Below are 17,756 nucleotides of genomic sequence, written 5' to 3'. Positions count from 1 at the left end.
TCACAGAGCTGCCAGCCAGAGTGGGAAGACACCCTGCTGCAGGCTACTGGGGGGATCTCAGAAAGGTGTCCCTGCAGATAGGGCTCATGTCCCCCCAACGAGCCCAGTCTCCTGGCTGGACTGGAGGGAACCATCTCTCCTGCTCACCACCTTTCTGTTCTATGCATCCAGCCACCTCTTCCCACCCCGGCCTTTCTGCCTGCTGTGCCCTAGGCTGAGCGAGGTCCTCGGTAGCTAACTCACGGCGTCTCCTCGGGAATCCAGGTGAAGCAATAACCATCACAGCCACATTATTCAGTGAAGGAGTGAACTGAACGCAGCCTGAGGTTTCCACACCCAGCTGGGAAGGACCGGGGAGCAGGGTAACCTGGACGGAGGAGCACTCAACGTGCCATTCTAGGTGTGGCCCTGAGCTCAACACTTCCGTTATTAGCCCTCCCTTCCCCTCTTCACCCGTTCATCAGTTACATCTGATGGCTGAGAAACAAAACAGAAATCCACTATTAGTATCTGACAGCCAAAATCACCTGGGTGCCACTCGGAGAAGGCTTCCCAGGTGGCACTAGTGGGAAAGAAACCCGCCTGCCAACGCAGGAGATGCAGGAAGACACAAGTTCGGTCCCTGGGTCAGGAAGATCCCCTGGAGCAGGAAATGACAACCCACTCCCCTATTCTTGCCTGGGAGAGCCCATGGACAGAGGAGCCTGGCGGGCTGCAGCCCATCAGGTCGCAAAGAGTCTTCGGACAGGACTCAGCCACTGACCATGCATGCACACCCAGACAACAGAAGGGACTTGGAGAATAATCTTCCTTGGGCAGTCGGGGTGGGAAGTGGGTGAGCCGTCCCCTCAGCCTGGAGGACGGGGTGGCCCTGTGCTCAGCACCGGGGCTCAGTTTCAACCAGGCCCCGGGCCTCACTCTCGGTCTGTCACGTGCTTCACCTTCCAGACAAAGTGCATCTCGTGATACTGGATTCAGTGTTCAAATAATAAGCTCGCAGAGTCTCAGCCACCTTGGACTTTGCTGCGAGCCTGTGCCAAAGGAAGGTGCCTGCCAAAGCGCCAGCAGTAACTTCAAAAGCCTTGGAGACGACGAGTCTCTTCTCCTAATGCCCGTGCTGGTTAGAAGAAAGATCACAGAACTTGCTGGTTTTTAAGACTGCAGACTTAAATTCTGTTTTTAAAGTTGTTTTTTAATGTAGACTAGTTTTTTAAAAAGTCTTTATTGAATTTATTACAATATCGCTTCTATCTTATGTCTTGGTTTTTTGGCCCCAAGGCATGTGGGATCTTAGTTCCCTGAACGGGGATTGAACCCACACCCCCTGCATTGGAAGCCCGCAGTCTTAACCAATGGACCATCAGGGAGGTCTCTGTTACTTTAGAGGCTTATTATTTTGTGAAGGATCAGTGCTTGTCAAGCTGAAAGGCAAGAGTGAGTGCTGACTGAGGCTTCAAAGTTGGTGCCTGGCCGGTGTGGAGAGGGAGTAAAGGTGTCACTCCTGGGGTGGGGTGTCAGTCCTGGGGTGGGGGTGCAGTCCTGGGGTGGGGGTGTCACTCCTGGGGTGGGGGTGTCAGTCCTGCCCTGGTTTCCCCACTGTGACAGCAGGGTAGCAGTGGTCATTACGGAAGAGAGAATCGGTATCTGCACTGCCCCTCACCAACGGCTGTGGAGTCAATTGGCACCCGCTGACCACTCTGAGATCAAGAAGGTTTGTAGGAAAAAGAGGGTTTCTGGACACTCAGCTTGGATCGCATCTCCTTGCGAGCTCGCCTTTGTCTCCTGCCGGCTGAGACGCACCAGGAGCAGCAGGTAGAAGTCGGAGCCGGTCCAGCTTTTGAATCGGCAGGGTTGAGGAATGAGGAACGCAGGCAGTCTGCGACACACTCTACCCTGCCCTTAAGCACACCGGGACTGGGTCCCCTAGGGGGTCCCTCGGGAGGCAGCGCTGCCCGCACTGAAGCCATGGGCGGTGGGCTTGCACCCAGCTCCCTGCTCTCATGTGAGCACCTCGGGGAGGCCCCAGGGCTGGTCAGGGCTCTGGACACACCTGCTGTCCAGCCGGCCACCCCGGGGCCGAGGGGACAGAGATCCAGAGAGCTCACATGACTGGTTCAAGGTGGCAGACGCCGGTACCACACTTGAGACCACAGCCCAGGGCTCCCACTCACAATTCAGACCTCTCTACGCTGCCAAGGGTTTCTTCACCGGAGGGAAGGTCTTCAAATTTTGATGATTCCCATTTCACAGGGTTGAACCAGCAGGTGAACTGAGGTCTGTATGTGCAGAGGGAATCAGCCTAGTTCATGGTCAGTACTAATAACGCCCAGGAAAGAGATGGTTTGTGAAACTAGATCATTCCGTTAGCTTTGAAAAACATTTTTTAGTGATGTCAAATATATTTTTATACATTTTCCCATTTTTATAGAAAAATAGTTGATATACACTGTATAAATTTAAAGTGCACAGCATGATTTACACATAGTAAGAAATGATTATAATGGGTTCAATTAACATCCATCATCTCATATGGATACAATAAAAAGAACAGGAGAAAAGAGGAAAAGATTTTCTCCTTGTGATGAAAATCCCCTGGATTTACTCTTAAAAGCTTTCCTGTACATCGTACAGCAGTGTTAGCTACGGTCACCATGTTGTGCATTAGATTTTTTTGGATTATGAACAAGCTCATTGTTAAAAAATTCAGAAAAATATAATTTTATATATTATATTTATATCATTATATCATTATATCAACGTCTTATCCCCAAAGAACCTCTGGAGGAGCTCAGTCTCAGCTCGTGTCCTGCTTCCTGGCCCAAGCGCTGCTTTCTCAGCCTCAGAGCCTCTGGCTGCCCGCGATTCCTGCCCTGCCCTGGGCATGTCTAGATTCACTGATGGCAGCTTTTTATCCGCATCCACAGGCATTTGTTGAATGCCTCCTGTATGTCCCTGAAAACACCTACCGATCCCCAGGCAAATTGCAATTGTCTGTTTGCTTTCTTTTCCTTCAAGTTATTAGTTTAGTATTTTGTTTTTATTTATTTGGGTGTCCAGGTCTTAGTTGGCACAAGGCATCTTTTAGTTGGGGCATGTGGGATCTACTTCCTTGACTGGGGATCAAACCCAGGCCCCTGCGTTGGGAGTGTGGAGTCTTAGCCACTGACCACCAGCGAAGTCCCAAACAGTTTCTCAGTTTGGGTGCTATTGACACTTCACCCAGAGCTCAGTTGGTAAAGAATCTGCCCGCAATGTGGGAGACCTGGGTTCGATCCCTGGGTCGGGAAGATCCCCTAGAGAAGGAAATGGCAACCCACTCCAGTATTCTTGCCTGGAGAATCCCATGGACAGAGGAGCCTGGCGGGTTACAGTCCATGGGGTCGCAAGAGTTGGACATGACTTAGTGACTAAAGAGAGAGAGAGAGACACACTTAGGGTGGATAATTTTCCGTGGAGGCTGTTCTGTGCGTTGGAGGATGCTGAGCAACCTCTTGGCTCCTACCCACCAGATGACAGTTCGTCCTCAATAAACGTCCCTATTGTGTCTCCTGAGGACAGGGTTACCTCTGGCTGAGCCAGTGCTCTCAGGGCAAGTGACGGGGCTGTGTGTGTCCTGTGACCTCAGGCATCTGACCGTGGGCGGCCGCTGTGCCCTCGCTCACCACCACATGCCCTGAGACCGTCTTATACCTAGAGAAGTGCGTGACTCCGGCTTCCTGGTCAAACAACATCATGTTTGGTGATGTCAGTGGCTTTTCTCTGGAATTGATGATTTACCACCAACCCCATCTCCTGGGCCTCCCCAGTTCATCAGGGCAGCTCCTGGGGATGAGCCAGGTGAGAGGCCCTCACCATTAAGAAAAAAAAAAAAAAAATGTGCTTCAAACTTATGCCTGGCCCGGGTTCCTGGTACACACATTTTTCTCTTTCTCTGCCCACTCCGCCCCCCACCCCGACTTCTCCGAATGCTATAAATGGATTGCTTAATTGAACTTTACAACTTTGACTTAAGATATGGATGTGTATTCCTAAAGACCTTTGAACTTAGTCTTGACTCAGAAGCTAAACAATCTTCTCCACAGAGGTTTAATGGCCTTCGGACAATCTGGCCTGTTGTTGGCCTTTGAACTGTTAACAGCATTTAGACAGCACGGGGACTCCGGCTAAAAATACTGTGCTATATACACATGAAAGCTATATGAGAGTAGATCTTAAAACTTCTCCTCTCATCCACACAAAATTATAACTATGTGAGGTGATGGACGTGTTCACTAACCTTGGTTATCTTTTGCAAATGTATACATACAAATCATTATGGTGTATATCTTCTATTCACACAAGGTTGCACATAAATTACAGCTCAGTAAAGCTGGGGAAAAATATTCTTTCTGCTTTGCTAAAACTTCAATTTGTTCCCCTGGTTCCTTCTTTTTTTGACCACGCTTTGAGGCCTGTAGGATCTTAGTTCCCCAAACAGGGATTGAACCTGGGCTCACTGAGTCCTAACCACTGGACCGCCAGGGAATTCCTCCCCTGGTTCTTTTATACTGTTTGCTGGTGGAGTGTGAAAGATTACAGCTCATCCTTTAATGGTCTCTGATAGTGTGTATATTTTTTGGTGGCTTTATTCTTTCTTAGTTTTTAAAAAATGTTTCCTTACAGAGGCTAACTGCGGGGTATGCGATTTGATTTTGCTCTGTTTACAAGCAAGTTAGTTTGTTGCTGTTTCATGGATGCTGGCAGGAGAAAGGGCCTCCTGAGTCAGAAGCAAGAGGGGTAACTTAATGGTACAGGCGGCAGGGAGCTTCACCCACTATCTTGCAAGTCCGTCGGTGGCGACTAGGGGGAGCCAGAGGGACGCCTGCTCGTGCAGTGGGTTGTGTGACAAGCAAGGAAACTGGAGCTTGGGAAACTGCATTTTTATAGCAAGCAGTAAACAGGCCTGCTCTTCTTATCAAAAGACCTTACCTCAAAAAGAAAAAAAAAAGACTTTACCTCATCAAGGACATTTGCAAATAGGCTGAGAATCAGCCTGGGTGAATGCGTAAGGACTCTGTATTCTTGGCACAGCTGACAAGACCCTTGGGAAAGGAGTTCAAATTCTCCTTACTTTGGAGAAAAGAATTTTAAAATCAAACAGGTTAAAAAAAGAAACATGTACCGGAAAAAAAATACCTTCCTCCCTCATTATTATTATTAGTTCCCCTTGGCAGTTATTCAAGCATAAAAACAGTTACTTGAGTACTTTTCAGTTCAGTTCAGTTCAGTTGCTCAGTCGTGTCCGACTCTTTGCGACCCCATGAATCGCAGCACGCCAGGCCTCCCTGTCCATCACCAACTCCTGGAGTTCACTCAGACTCACGTCCATTGAGTCAGTGATGCCATCCAGCCATCTCATCCTCTGCCGTCCCCTTCTCCTCCTGCCCCCAATCCCTCCCAGCATCAGTCTTTTCCAATGAGTCAACTCTTCGCATGAGGTGGCCAAAGTACTGTAGTTTCAGCTTTAGCATCATTCCCTCCAAAGAAATCCCAGGGCTGATCTCTTTCAGAATGGACTGGCTGGATCTCCTTGCAGTCCAAGGGACTCTCAAGAGTCTTCTCCAACACCCCAGTTCAAAAGCATCAATTCTTTGGTGCTCATAAGCTTTCTTCACAGTCCAACTCTCGCATCCATACATGACCACTGGAAAAACCATAGCCTTGACTAGATGGACCTTTGTTGGCAAAGTTATGTCTCTGCTTTTCAATATGCTGTCTAGGTTGGTCGTAACTTTTCTTTCAAGGAGTAAGCTTTTACTACTTTAAATAAAAGACATTAAGTTTGGATTCCCAACCTTTAGACGGGATCACTTGAATCCCTCCACGGAGGCTGTAGACCAGGGATGCTGGGAAAGGCAGTCTCAGGAGCTCAGTTTTTCCACCCGTGCACAGCCACAAAAAAGGTATCTCAGGCCTGGGATACCTCTTTATATAGAGTTACTCTCATGGCCTGTATGGGCCTATCTCTTTATTCAGGACTATCTCACCCTGTTGTGGGTTTGATATGTATTTCTTTGTTCTGCTTAAGCGCCTGGTCAATCCCACTCCAAGCTCTGTTCCCAGGCAAGAAGGTTCAGGGTCTGTTCCCTGCTGCACAATAGGGGTGGGTACAGACCACCTCTCACAGGTTGTCAACACTCATTTCTGAAGAAGTTGATCTCCCTCTTTACGTTCGTTCCATCCAGAGCCTGTGAGTCGTGTCTTTTATGGACTCCAACACCTGCCAACCTCACAGGAGGCCAACTTCCTGGACCTGCTGCTTCTGGAGACAGGTAACCAGATTCACATGCTTGACAAATAGACAGACCTTCTCCACTATGCCTTGACCTCTCCTCTCCAGATACTTAGCTACAATGTTTACATTGTCAAGATTTATAATAATCATAAATTTTCTTTCGCGATGGCTAAAGGTTGATACAAATAATTAAAAATCAGAACATTAACATATCCTATATGAACTGCATAGTGTATCTGAACCCATAGAGGATGAAATATACAGTCAGTCAGTTCAGTTGCTCAGTCGTGTCTGACTCTTTGCGACCCCATGGACTGCATCACCAACTCCTGGAGTTTACTCAAACTCACGTCCATTGAGTTGGTGATGCCATCCAACCATCTCATCCCGTCGTCCCCTTCTCCTTCCGCCTTCCATCTTTCCCAGCATCAGAGTCTTTTCTGATAAGTCAGCTCTTCACATCAGGTAGCCCAAGTATTGGAGTTTCATTAGGTTTTTAAAATTTTGCAACTTCCAGGAGAATCTTCCAAACACAAACATCCAATGGACACATTTTTCGCTGCCTTTCAAGTTCCCTTTCCTGGGTCACAGCCAGTTAACGTTATTTCGAGTGTCCTATGTCATCTCTTTTTCTTAGAATCCTTTTTCATTTTCCTGGTCCCTTCCTCAGACAATCAATATATGTATGTTAATACTGACTAGGCCACTTGGGCCCCAGAACAAGAGAAGGCTCCTCACGGATCAGGCCACTGTGTGACCTGTCCTGCGGCTTGGGTCACATGATCCAGCAGATCCAGTGGTACCCAAAGCTTCAATGTTAGAAAGGGATGCTGTCTGGAGCCTTTGGTGGAAGCATCTCGGTGCAGGCCTCGGGGTTTGGAGCACAGCCCGGCCATCCTCCACAGACAACGACTCTCCTTCTGAGAAATAGCTTTTGGCCTGAAACAGACGGAACACTTAAGCATGGGCCAGCAAGTCAACATGAGACCTGAGCTGCCCATCAGGACGGGGTGTTACCTGACCACCAGCCTTAAGGCCGAGTGTGCACAGCGGCGCTCCCTCACTGAATGGAAACAGCGCTGAAGGCTCACGTTACATGAGGCCATGGCCCAAACCCAAGGCCCCCCACCCACGACACTGCCTCCTCCTCCTGCCCGCATCTATGGGCCACGGGGAGCTCCACCAGGAGCCACAGAGGAAGAGAAGTCTGTGCAGGGGTTTACCCAGGGTCCCGCCCGACGTGCAGATACTGACCCCTAGTGGACAGCTGCAGCACCACAGCCTATCCCTGGACACGCTGGAAGGACAAGGTGACGGGATGTATGCCAGAGAAGACGTGGGGTATCAAGAGGAGGAAACCTCTCTTAAGGGATGAACACACACCCTCCCTGTAGGTTCTGTTTCCATGGAGAACCCTAACACACTGGGCATCGGTATTTGTTCTTACTGCCTCACCAGGTGACTATGACATGCTTCCTGGATTGATAATTCTCATTTAAGCAATTAGCATTATTAATTCGTGTTAGGAGAAATAAGTTCTGGGGCAAAACTCATTACCAGACGCTCTTCAGCAGCTGGCAACATGAAAGAATGATCAAAAAAAAAAAAAACCACACAAAAACACCAGAAAGTGTTTAGAAAAAGTGCTTGAGAATTTACTGTACAGTTTTAACAATTTATTTATATGTTGGCTTCTACATGCTCTTGCATTTGTGTAAAACATTTATACATATTCTTTACAATTTGTACATATATTAAATGGCTGTATCATAAACACTGTTCTATGAGATTTTATAAAAGAAAAATCAAGTAGGGAAAATTACTTATAAAACATTAACAACAAAAAATAACCCGTGATATTGAAGAACAAGAAGTTCTCATATTCGTGTTCATTTGCTTTCCTCTTCTATTTATTTTTTGGTTTCATTTTGTTTGTGCTGGCCCAAAACTTTCAATTCCTATCACATGACTATCAGGTCAGAAGAGGGAGAGTGGTGTGAGAGGGCGCGTAAGGCAGCCGTGGAGGGTGGCGAGGTCTGCGGGGCTGAGACCGTGTCTGCGAGCATCCCAGGTTAAAGCTGACGGTTCGCCAAGACCCTGTTTTGCTTTATGCCATTAAGTGAAGTACGAGTGATGACAAAATTCTGTCTGAAGTTCAGGACACAGTCAGAAAGAGCATCGCCCTCAACTTCTTCTTCTCGCACGTAAAAGCCTGGGGAGGGCCGCGTGTCACGTGACTTAGCACCCTCCTCAGCCCCTTAAAACCTTCCCATCTGGTGGGGCCGGGCGAGGCTTGCTCACCTGTGCTTCATCGTTTCAGATAATAACCTCCACCGGCCCGCTAGTCTAAAATCCAAATCAAGTGGCAAAATCACACTTTCCCCAGCACTTCTCACAATGCCTCCTTGAGCAACTCAAGACTGCGAGGCCAACAGAGAGCCTGGGAGGAGTGCTTGCCCACAGAGACGTGGCTGCTCCTTCCCCGGGAACCGAGCCAGAGCGCCTCCCCCCCAGACCCTGGGGCTTTCTGGGGGTGAATCCTTCCAGCCTCACCCGGGCTCAGGAGGGATCGCGAGGCAGACGGCACTTTCGGGCGGTAGGCATGGGGGCTCTGATCCCGGGGTTCCGCCGAGCTGGTCCTCTGGAGGGACATGTGTGGCAGGGCCACATGAGGGGCAGGAGCCGCGGGAGCCCCTGCCTGCTTCCTCTGTCGAGAAAACTGAGTGTCCGAGTTATAAACATCTCAGTGGAAGGCATGCAGAGTTTCCTAAATAGATATGACTCTCAAAGGGTGGAAAGAAGTTATAAAAATATACAAACATATTATGTTTTTTACTCTGGCATATTTTGCATTTTTTAAGAAAGCAATTAGTAATTATCTGACGTTGGGCGGCAACAGGAGAACTGTGGCTGACTCATAAATTACAATTTTATGTAAAATATCAGGGGGGCAAATCCCTAATTTTACATTAAAATTCTGGTAACTTTCAGTACTTTCCCAAAAAAGACCATTTCCGTTGGTTTAAATAATGGATCTGGAGATGAATGAAAGACTATTCCTAAAAAACTGATGCATTTAGGCGCTTAATAAAGGAAATGAAGTTTTTTTTCCAAGTCTCTCTTTTTTTTGGTTTTCTTTTTTGTTTCTTTTTGGACGATGGTGGAAAAAAAAATCCAATTGCGTTGTCCCAAGTCAGAAGGAAGCACTTCGGCGTTTCTCCACGTTCAATCCACCTGTCCTACATCACCGGGAAGCGGCCGAGGGCCTGCCTCAGCTTTTGCGCAATCTGGTGAGAAACAGAACAGAGTGAGATGTCTCCCCTCATGACCCTGTGCTTCTCTATTACTTCCATCTCTTCTCAAACACTCCACACATTTCAAATCCTGTCACTGTTAGACGCTCCCAGTCCCTCCCAGCCCCAGCTCAGCCTCTGAGCAGTGGAAAGCGAAAGTGTTAGTTGCTCAGTTGTGTCCGACTCTTTGTGACCCCATGGACTGTAGCCTGCCAGGCTCTTCTGTCCATGGGATTCTCCAGGCAAGAACACTGGAGTGTGTAGCCATTCCCTTCTCCAGGGGATCTTCCTGACCCAGGGATCAAACCCAGGTCTCCTGCATTGCAGGCAGATTCTTTACTGTCTGAGCCACCAGGAAAGCCCTATAAAAGTGAAAGTGTCTGGGCAGTGGAGTGCGTGCTAAGTCGCTTCAGTTGTGTCCAACTCTTCACAACCTTATGGACCGTAACCTGCCAGGCTCCTCTGTCCATGAGATTCTCTAAGGAAGAATACTGGAGTGGGTTGCCATTTCCTTCTCCAGGGGACCTTCTTGACACAGGAGTCAAACTCATGTCTCTTACGTCTCCTGCATCGACCAGCGCCACCTGGCAGTGGAGAGACCTTCCTAAATTCCCAGATGGGACTGCTGGCGGCGGTGCACGGCTCAAAGGAAGCCCAGCTCCTTCCAACCACGCGGCGTCATTCCTAGACCAGCCTGTCCTCCCGGGATCCGATCTCCGTGCTGGGCCCAGACTCCCCTGCCTTCCCGGACACCTGTGACCTCCTGAGACAGGCTCTGCTGCTGCTGCAGTGTGGAGACAGGCTGCACCTTCAGCTTGTCTCTGAAACCATCTGTTTCCACCACACATGGACAGTATGCATGAAGCACATGAGCCACAGCTCCCTTCCAAGAACCCATGCGGCAGATACGAGAGTGGCAGTGCCCACCCACAGACAAGAGGACGCGTGTGTGGACGTGAGTCTGGAGCTTGCTGATCCCTGAACGTACAGGAGATGACACCATGGAAACAGTGGAAAACTTAGTAAGAAACATGGCGGCCAACCTGCGGTCAATCGTGATAAGTTACAGAACTTGTCTTTGAGGTCTGGGTTTCCATTTATGGGCTAGATCTTTGTTTTCTGTACACCCTGATAAATAACCAAATTTCTCTGCAAAGGTGTGAACATCTACATTTTCACTACCGGTTCCTGAATGGGACCATCTGAGGCTTCACTCCCCCTCTTGCTTTGGTTTCCCTTTGGAAATCCCTCTGGCACACTGTGAAACCCCCGCTCACACACAAAGCCGGCCTGTGCGTCCCACGCGGTGCCAGGCGCCTGCCCCAGCTGAGCCGGCAGGGTGACCTCATCTCACAGCGTCCCTGTGCAGGGAGTGGTGGGCACCACACAACAGGGGCTTCTCGGGGGCTCACCACCAGCATCCCACACCCTTCCTTCTTGAAAAAAACAATGCCCTCTTTAGCCCAGTGTTCTTCAAAAGGAAAACGCAGATACGGTTAAAAGAGATTGGGAAAAAAGTCCCTGCTCAGTATTCAGCCTCCTTTGGCTTACTGAGAAGTGAAGTTGCTCAGTCGTGTGTGACTCTCTGAAATTCCATGGACTGTAGCTTACCAGGCTCCTCTGTCCATTTGATTCTCCAGGGAAGAACACTGGAGTGGGTTGCCATTTCCTTCTCCAGAGGATCTTCTGGACCCGGGGATCGAACCGGGGTCTCCCATATTGCAGGCAGACACTTTACCCTCTGAGCCACCAGGGATGCCCGTTAGTTAGCTCATTAGTTAGGGTTAAAAACCACAGGAGCACGAGCTTCACAGGGAGCCCTGGCAGTGCATGGGGAGCCCGGGGGACAGGCCGACTCACCGTCTCGTAGAACTGCGCCTGCTGCTCCAGGTATAGGCGGATGACACTGTTGTAGTCGTAGATCCGGTTACTGTGGAAGTGATTCATCTCGGCTGCAACCAAGAGCAAGACATCGGTCAGTGCCCCCTGGACTGCAAACGAACACAGCTGTGTCTCTGGCCCAGTTATGATTCATCATCAGCCAGGCTGGCCTGTGCCAGTTCCTGACAAAAATGCTATAAAGAGGCTAGAAAAACAATTTGAGTGGGTAACGGCAAAAACACTTTTCCGTAAACGGACGATTACTGTCAATTTGCATGTTAAATCTTCTAAAGCCCAACACGATCACCCAAATGACGGCTCGTTTGAGCAGGAAACTGACTTGGGCCCACTGGCTACTGACGACCTCAGTCCAGAATGTCAAGTCTGTTCACAGAGGCCCTTGCGAGGTACCCGCTGGGCACCACCACCTCTGCTGCAGTGACTGCCCAGGCTGCAGGCTTCCTCAGGCACCTCTGAAAGGCTGGGCAGGCAGTGAGACTTGAGGAAGGCCCTCTTCAGGGCAGCTGATGCCTGATGCCGCCGAGCACCAGCACTGGCAGAACTCGGCCTCCTCCCAGGCAGAGGGTCGGATGCCCATCCTTTGTGTTTGCTGGATGTCTCAACTCAGCAAATGAACCCCTTCTCCAGCTCTGCCTCTCAGTGCCACCCCCATCCCCATCCCATCCCCAACATCGGAGAGGCCTTCCTTATCAGGCCCCATATGACCTCTGCCTTTTCCCTACACGCCACACCTGCAAAGCCAACTGCTGCTGGCATAAATTCCTGTAAAAAGCTCACTGTTGTTTTAGGTTGTTATCCGAAGTTGTACAACGCTTTCATTCGTGTGTTTGGATAACTCCAAACAAAAGGTCAAGAGAACTTTCCCATTCAAAACCCTTCTAAGCCCCCAGCTTCACTCAGGCCTGTCTCTGCCCTGAACTGCTCTCATTCTGGAAACCTTTCACACATTCATTCTTCCCTTCTCCTACTTCCTCCCTAGTCCTGAGGATCCTTTGGAAAAGCCCATAAGTACCCTCATTCTCTCCCCCAGCACCTCATCTTCTTTGGGTCCTCAAAAGCCTCAGAGAGTAGGAGCCAGGTCTCCGGCTGGGCTGTCTAACATCAGCCCCCAATCTGCGCCCCCACCTCTGTCACGAGCAAATCCTCTTCCTTGAGCAGCATTTTTTGTTTGTTTTTCCATCAAAACCTTTTCATGGCTTCCTAACGCCCACAGCAAGTCTAGACTCTTCTGCCTAGCTTTTGAGGCCTCCCAGAATCTCCAAAGTCTCCCCCGATAACCTGCTGCTGCTGCTGCTAAGTCGCTTCAGTCATGTCCGACTCTGCGCGACCCCATAGACGGCAGCCCAACAGGCTCCTCCGTCCCTGGGATTCTCCAGGCAAGAACACTGGAGTGAGTTGCCATTTCCTTCTCCAATGCATGAAAGTGAAAAGTGAAAGTGAGTCGCTCAGTCGTGTCCAACTCTGTGCGACCCCATGGACTGCAGCCTACCAGACTCTTCCGTCCATGGGATTTTCCAGGCAAGAATACTGGAGTGGGGTGCCATTGCCTTCTCCTCCCGATAACCTGCAAATGTGTTTTACTCCCAAAGACCAAGGACATCACCTGGCCCCATTTTGTTTTGTGTGCTTTGTTCCTACTAGAACATCCTTCCACTCCCTCCTTGGCCCATGTATTCCATCCATCCGCCAAAACATGAAAAATCCACTCACTACTCCTATCTGCTGGAAAAATTAGTATTTTCTTTTTAGTAACAGTCAAACCATGCCAAAAATGCTATGTCCAAACTCCCTTCTCATTCTATAGTCTTGGGGCCTACAGGTTACATGCTGCTAAGAGCTGGATTCGGGAATCTAGTCTGGATAGGACCTGCTATTAAAGGTTATGAAAGGAATCTTCAGGGTCTCCAAGAAGAAATAGAAACGTACAGGTTTAATCACGTTGCCGTTTGTAGTTACGTCAGGTAAATGCATGAAAAACTAAATATAAATATTACAGCTTTTAACACTGGGATCCCACAAACAACAGGCTTAGGAAGATATTTTGAATCAGTTCTTATTAACTTAACTGCTGTTCATACTGGGATTTCTCTCCAGCAAGGAAAATAGGGAATTTTCTTGGAAAACAATCTCCACTAGCTACACACAGACCTCACCGTTCTTACCTTGCAAAGCGTAAGACATCGTGCCGACGCGCTTCACCATGTTCTGTTTGTCCTGGGGGGTGATCTTGCTGGTTGCGACCAGTTTATCACTTTCCTTCACTTTTTCTATTGCTCCCTGTGAAATACAAGATGCGGTGGCGTTCACAGAACAAATCTCAAGGATCAGTCGTTAGCTTAAAATGTAACAAAGCCAATATATTCTACAATTGTCTTGCTACTGAATAGGAAAATGTCCCCACAAAATGAGAACATGAGGAACGCATCTCACTGTAACTTCCTGTAAGTCGCTTGGAAACAAAAATGCTGCTATTTCCGTAAAATACAGCTGAGCTGAAACCTACACTTTTATGCTACAACAAGGCTGAAAACTAAACAGCACTCTTTATCTGTAATATGAGTAAGTCATTGTCAAGTGAGAGCGGTACATGATTGGAAAACAGGCACTAGCTTTAGGAAGTCATTTGATCTGGGACAGTCTAGGGTATGTGCCTGGGTACACTTGCAGAGTATTTCATAAGCTGGTGCCTCGCTGTGCTGATCATAAGCTTTACTGTGATTTCTATAAGAAGCTCTGGACTAACTTCAAATTAACACTGAGGTGGAAAGAGCTGTAAACGTTGCAAACATTTCCCACACTCATGTCATCACACGGCTCACGGGCGCTGTGTGGGAAGAACTCTACGCCTGTGTATAAATCAGGTTCCCCACCTAGAACTCTCAAGGCAGGCACAAACTCCTACAACAATCTAACTGCTCTGAGGTTTTTTTTTCTGAGATTTTAATTTTATTTTTTTATTCCCACCCACCCCATTTACAGCAAGGTACCTGACAGATAACATTAGTTTAAGGTGTACAACATAACGAATTTGAGACATGTGTATAATGCAAGATGATTACTACCATAAGTTTTAAGATCCATCACCTCAGTGAGTTATAAACTATTTTTTTCCTGTGATGAGAATTTTTAAGATCTACTCTCCCAGCAGTTCCACCTGTGGGTATATACCCAAAGAAAACAAAAACAATGTTTCAAAATAAACCCAAGCACATCACAATACCCTAGAGTACAACCCACAGTAATGAGGTTTGAAAGAGAAAAATGAACCAGAATCAAAATCCGAGGACACTCCAAACCGATCTTTAGTTTTAAAAAAGCACCTTTATAATGGGAACTATATAGTTTCCTTTCTATCAACGTAAACAAATAAAATCGACATTGACCGTTCTGGTCGTAATTGGGAGAGACTGTCAGGCTCGGGGACAGGACATCTGATTTCGCCTGGACAGGAAAGGCCCTGGGAGGACCTGCCCACGCAGTGTGCAGGGAGGGCTCCTGGTGAGGCTAAGAACCATGCCTGACACTGACTTCACACCAGACACCATGATTACCACGCTGCAACCTGACCTAAGTGTGTCCATAAAGGAACACCTATCATCCTTTCAGTTCCCTCCAAATAACCTTTCTCCAGGACAGAAGACACTCAACAGCCACTCAGGCATCCAAATGTGACAGACCGCACGGCGCAGCCCGCAGGGCCACTCCGGCTGGTTTTGGAGAGGGGCTCCTAACGGGGGTGGGTGTGTGGGTGCGTGCGTGTGTGTGTGGGTGCGTGCGGGTGTGTGTGGGTGTGTGCGGGTGTGTGTGGGTGTGTGCGCGTGCGTGGGTGTGTGGGGTGTGTGTGTGTGGGGTGTGTGTGTGTGCGCGTGCGTGTGTGTGTGGGGTGTGTGTGTGGGGGGTGTGTGTCTGTGTGTGTGGGGTGTGTGTGTCTGTGTGTGTGTGGGGGGGGTGTCTGTGTGGGGTGTGTCTGTGTGCATGTGTGTGCATCTGTGTGCACGTGTGTGCGTGTGTGGGTATGTGTGTGGGGTGTGTGTGTGTCTGTGTGCATGTGTGGGTGTGTGTGTGAGGTGTGTGTGTGAGGGATGTGTGCACGTGCGCGCGTGTGTGTGGGTGTGTGTGTGCGTGTCTGTGTGTGTGTGGGGGTGTGTGTGTGTGTGTGGGGAGTGTGTGCGTGTGTCTGTGTGTGAGGGGTGTGGGTGTGTGAGTGGGGGGGGTGGGGGTGTGTGGGTGTGTGTCTGTGTGTGGGTTTGTGGGGGGGGTGTGTGTGGGGGAGTGTGAGGGTGTGAGTGTGTGTGTGCGTGTCTGTGTGTGTGTGCATGCGTGTTGTGTGTGTGGGTGTGTGGTGAAGCTCCCGCAGGTGGCCCTGCACCTGAGTCCTGCTTCAGCCGGGACCTCGTCTGTGAACGCCTAGGATCAAGTTACCTTGTGAGCGCCAAGAATGTCAGGGAAGCAGCCAAGGAAGCCTTTATATTCATGATTACATTCCATCAGGAAATGGAGATCTTTCTTTGGCTGTAACAAGAAAGATTGGCTATTATTGGTGGAAGAATTCAGACAATCAAAGAGAAAACGGTTACATTTAAAGGCTGTATCAGCCGAATCTGCTGGGCATGACACAAAGTTACTGAGTGTGAAGTAGTCAGCCTAGTTCTCCTATAAGAAAATAATCCCCAAGAACTATATACTGTCATTGTAGGCTGTGAAAAAATGATAAAACTGTGCATTTTTGGGTTGGTTGGTAAAATTAGCTATTTTGAACTGGCCCAAAAGACAACACTGTGAACAAAATTTAAAAAAACTAGTTAACACTGTATGTTTACACAGAGGCAAATAAGATGTTATAGCTTAGTGTATAAATTTTAGCAGAAAATAAAAAAACTGCTAAAAATCTGGTAATCATTAAAAGTGGCAACTATAAATTTTTCCATTTTTCTGTGATAATATTTAAAGTTTTGGTGTGCATGATTCTAAAAATTAACCTTTTTTTTTTTTTTTACAAGTATCAGGAGAATAGTTAATGACCACATGAATGTATGGGTATTCAAATATATATTTCAAGTTGTCATCTGCAAAAAAAAAAATTTTTTTTAATTTAAGGGATTGAAACAACCTCAATGGTTAGTCCCCTTAAGAAAACATTATCTGTTATCTATAAACATAACTGAAATCAGGCTACTAAAGACTCCAATAAAAGCCAGGTGGCCACAACGATATCTGCTGCCTGCCAGGAACCTGACCAGGGCTTTCTCTTTATTAGCTGTTGATCCTCAGACCACTCCCAGGCAGGTGCTTCCATCGCTATCTACAGACCAGGAAACCCCTGCTCTGGAGGCTGAGCAAGACTCCAAACAGGGACCAGAGTGAAGCTCTTCCCTGTACGTTCTAATCCCCTGGTGGCTGAGATGGATCCAGACCATTGGCACTGGGAGCTATTGAGTCTTCCTGGAGATGAATTATCCATTACTTTAGCTTGGCCTATGAAATGCTACTACTTGGTGTAATTAATAAAGATGCATAGGGACAGAAGAGAACAACCATTTGGAAAGCTTGTCTTAAAACAGGTTTTAAATAAAACATGTGGATTAGGTAGCATAAAATCTTAACTGGAACCATGTGGCTACGTTAATATACCTGTTCTGCCACAAGGCTGGCAATTTCTTCGTAAGTCTTTCCTGCTTCAGTTATCGCGTCATTGAGATCTGTTTCACCTGAGAATCAAGACATTGTATGAGTGTTATAACTTACAGTTCCTTTTCATTACTTCTAAAATTTTATTATAGCAAACTTCAAACTTTGCAAACTATACAACAGTAGAATGAATCCTCATCTACCCATCACCTGACTTCCCAACTAACAGCCTATGTCCAATCTTTCAGTCCCCTCCCTTCCTCTCCCTTTTACTGGTCATTTAACACTTCATCCATACATTTTACCTAAAAGACAAGGCCTCTTTAAGAAATAGAGACAACCCCAATCTCACACCTAAGAAACGACCACTGGTCCTGATATAAACTGTCCAGCCAGTGTGCAGCTGCCTGGTGTCTCCAACCAAGCTGGCTGCTTGAGTCAGGATGCAAAGGCCGTCCACGCGGCACAGAGCTGACATGCTTCCTACAGAGGTTCTTTCTCCTCTGTGTGTTTTTCTGGCAAATTTCTTTTGGGGACGTGTTGACGAAACCAGGCTGTGTACCTTGGTCCCACGTCGGGTTCTGTTGAGTGAGTCTCGGTGGTGACAACAGAGTCCTCTGTTTCCTGTATTGCCTAGATCTTTCATTTTAGTATTTATT

At 48.0% G+C, this 17,756-nt stretch overlaps 1 protein-coding gene across 2 annotated transcripts in view; it reads right to left on the bottom strand.

Annotated features, from left to right (window-relative positions):
* Positions 1 to 7,905: 7,905 nt before the first annotated feature.
* SNX9 (sorting nexin 9) overlaps positions 7,906 to 17,756 on the bottom strand; it is an 89,714-nt gene continuing 79,863 nt past the window's right edge. Inside the window, exons 15-19 of one of the 2 annotated variants that reach the window (XM_059889598.1) lie at positions 17,101 to 17,177; positions 15,892 to 15,981; positions 13,632 to 13,746; positions 11,428 to 11,519; positions 7,906 to 9,561 (exon numbers count right to left, since the gene is read on the bottom strand). In XM_059889598.1, the coding sequence (XP_059745581.1) occupies positions 9,514 to 9,561; positions 11,428 to 11,519; positions 13,632 to 13,746; positions 15,892 to 15,981; positions 17,101 to 17,177 (422 nt within the window). In that variant the 3' untranslated portion in view covers positions 7,906 to 9,513. The remainder of the gene's footprint in view (positions 9,562 to 11,427; positions 11,520 to 13,631; positions 13,747 to 15,891; positions 15,982 to 17,100; positions 17,178 to 17,756) is intronic. The other variant, NM_001199026.2, reaches the window with a different exon arrangement.

This window comes from Bos taurus, chromosome 9, assembly GCF_002263795.3.
Source record: "Bos taurus isolate L1 Dominette 01449 registration number 42190680 breed Hereford chromosome 9, ARS-UCD2.0, whole genome shotgun sequence".
Classification (NCBI taxonomy): Eukaryota; Metazoa; Chordata; class Mammalia; order Artiodactyla; family Bovidae; genus Bos; species Bos taurus.
Note: the sequence above shows the minus strand (reverse complement) of the source record. Positions and strands in the feature narration are given on the sequence as shown.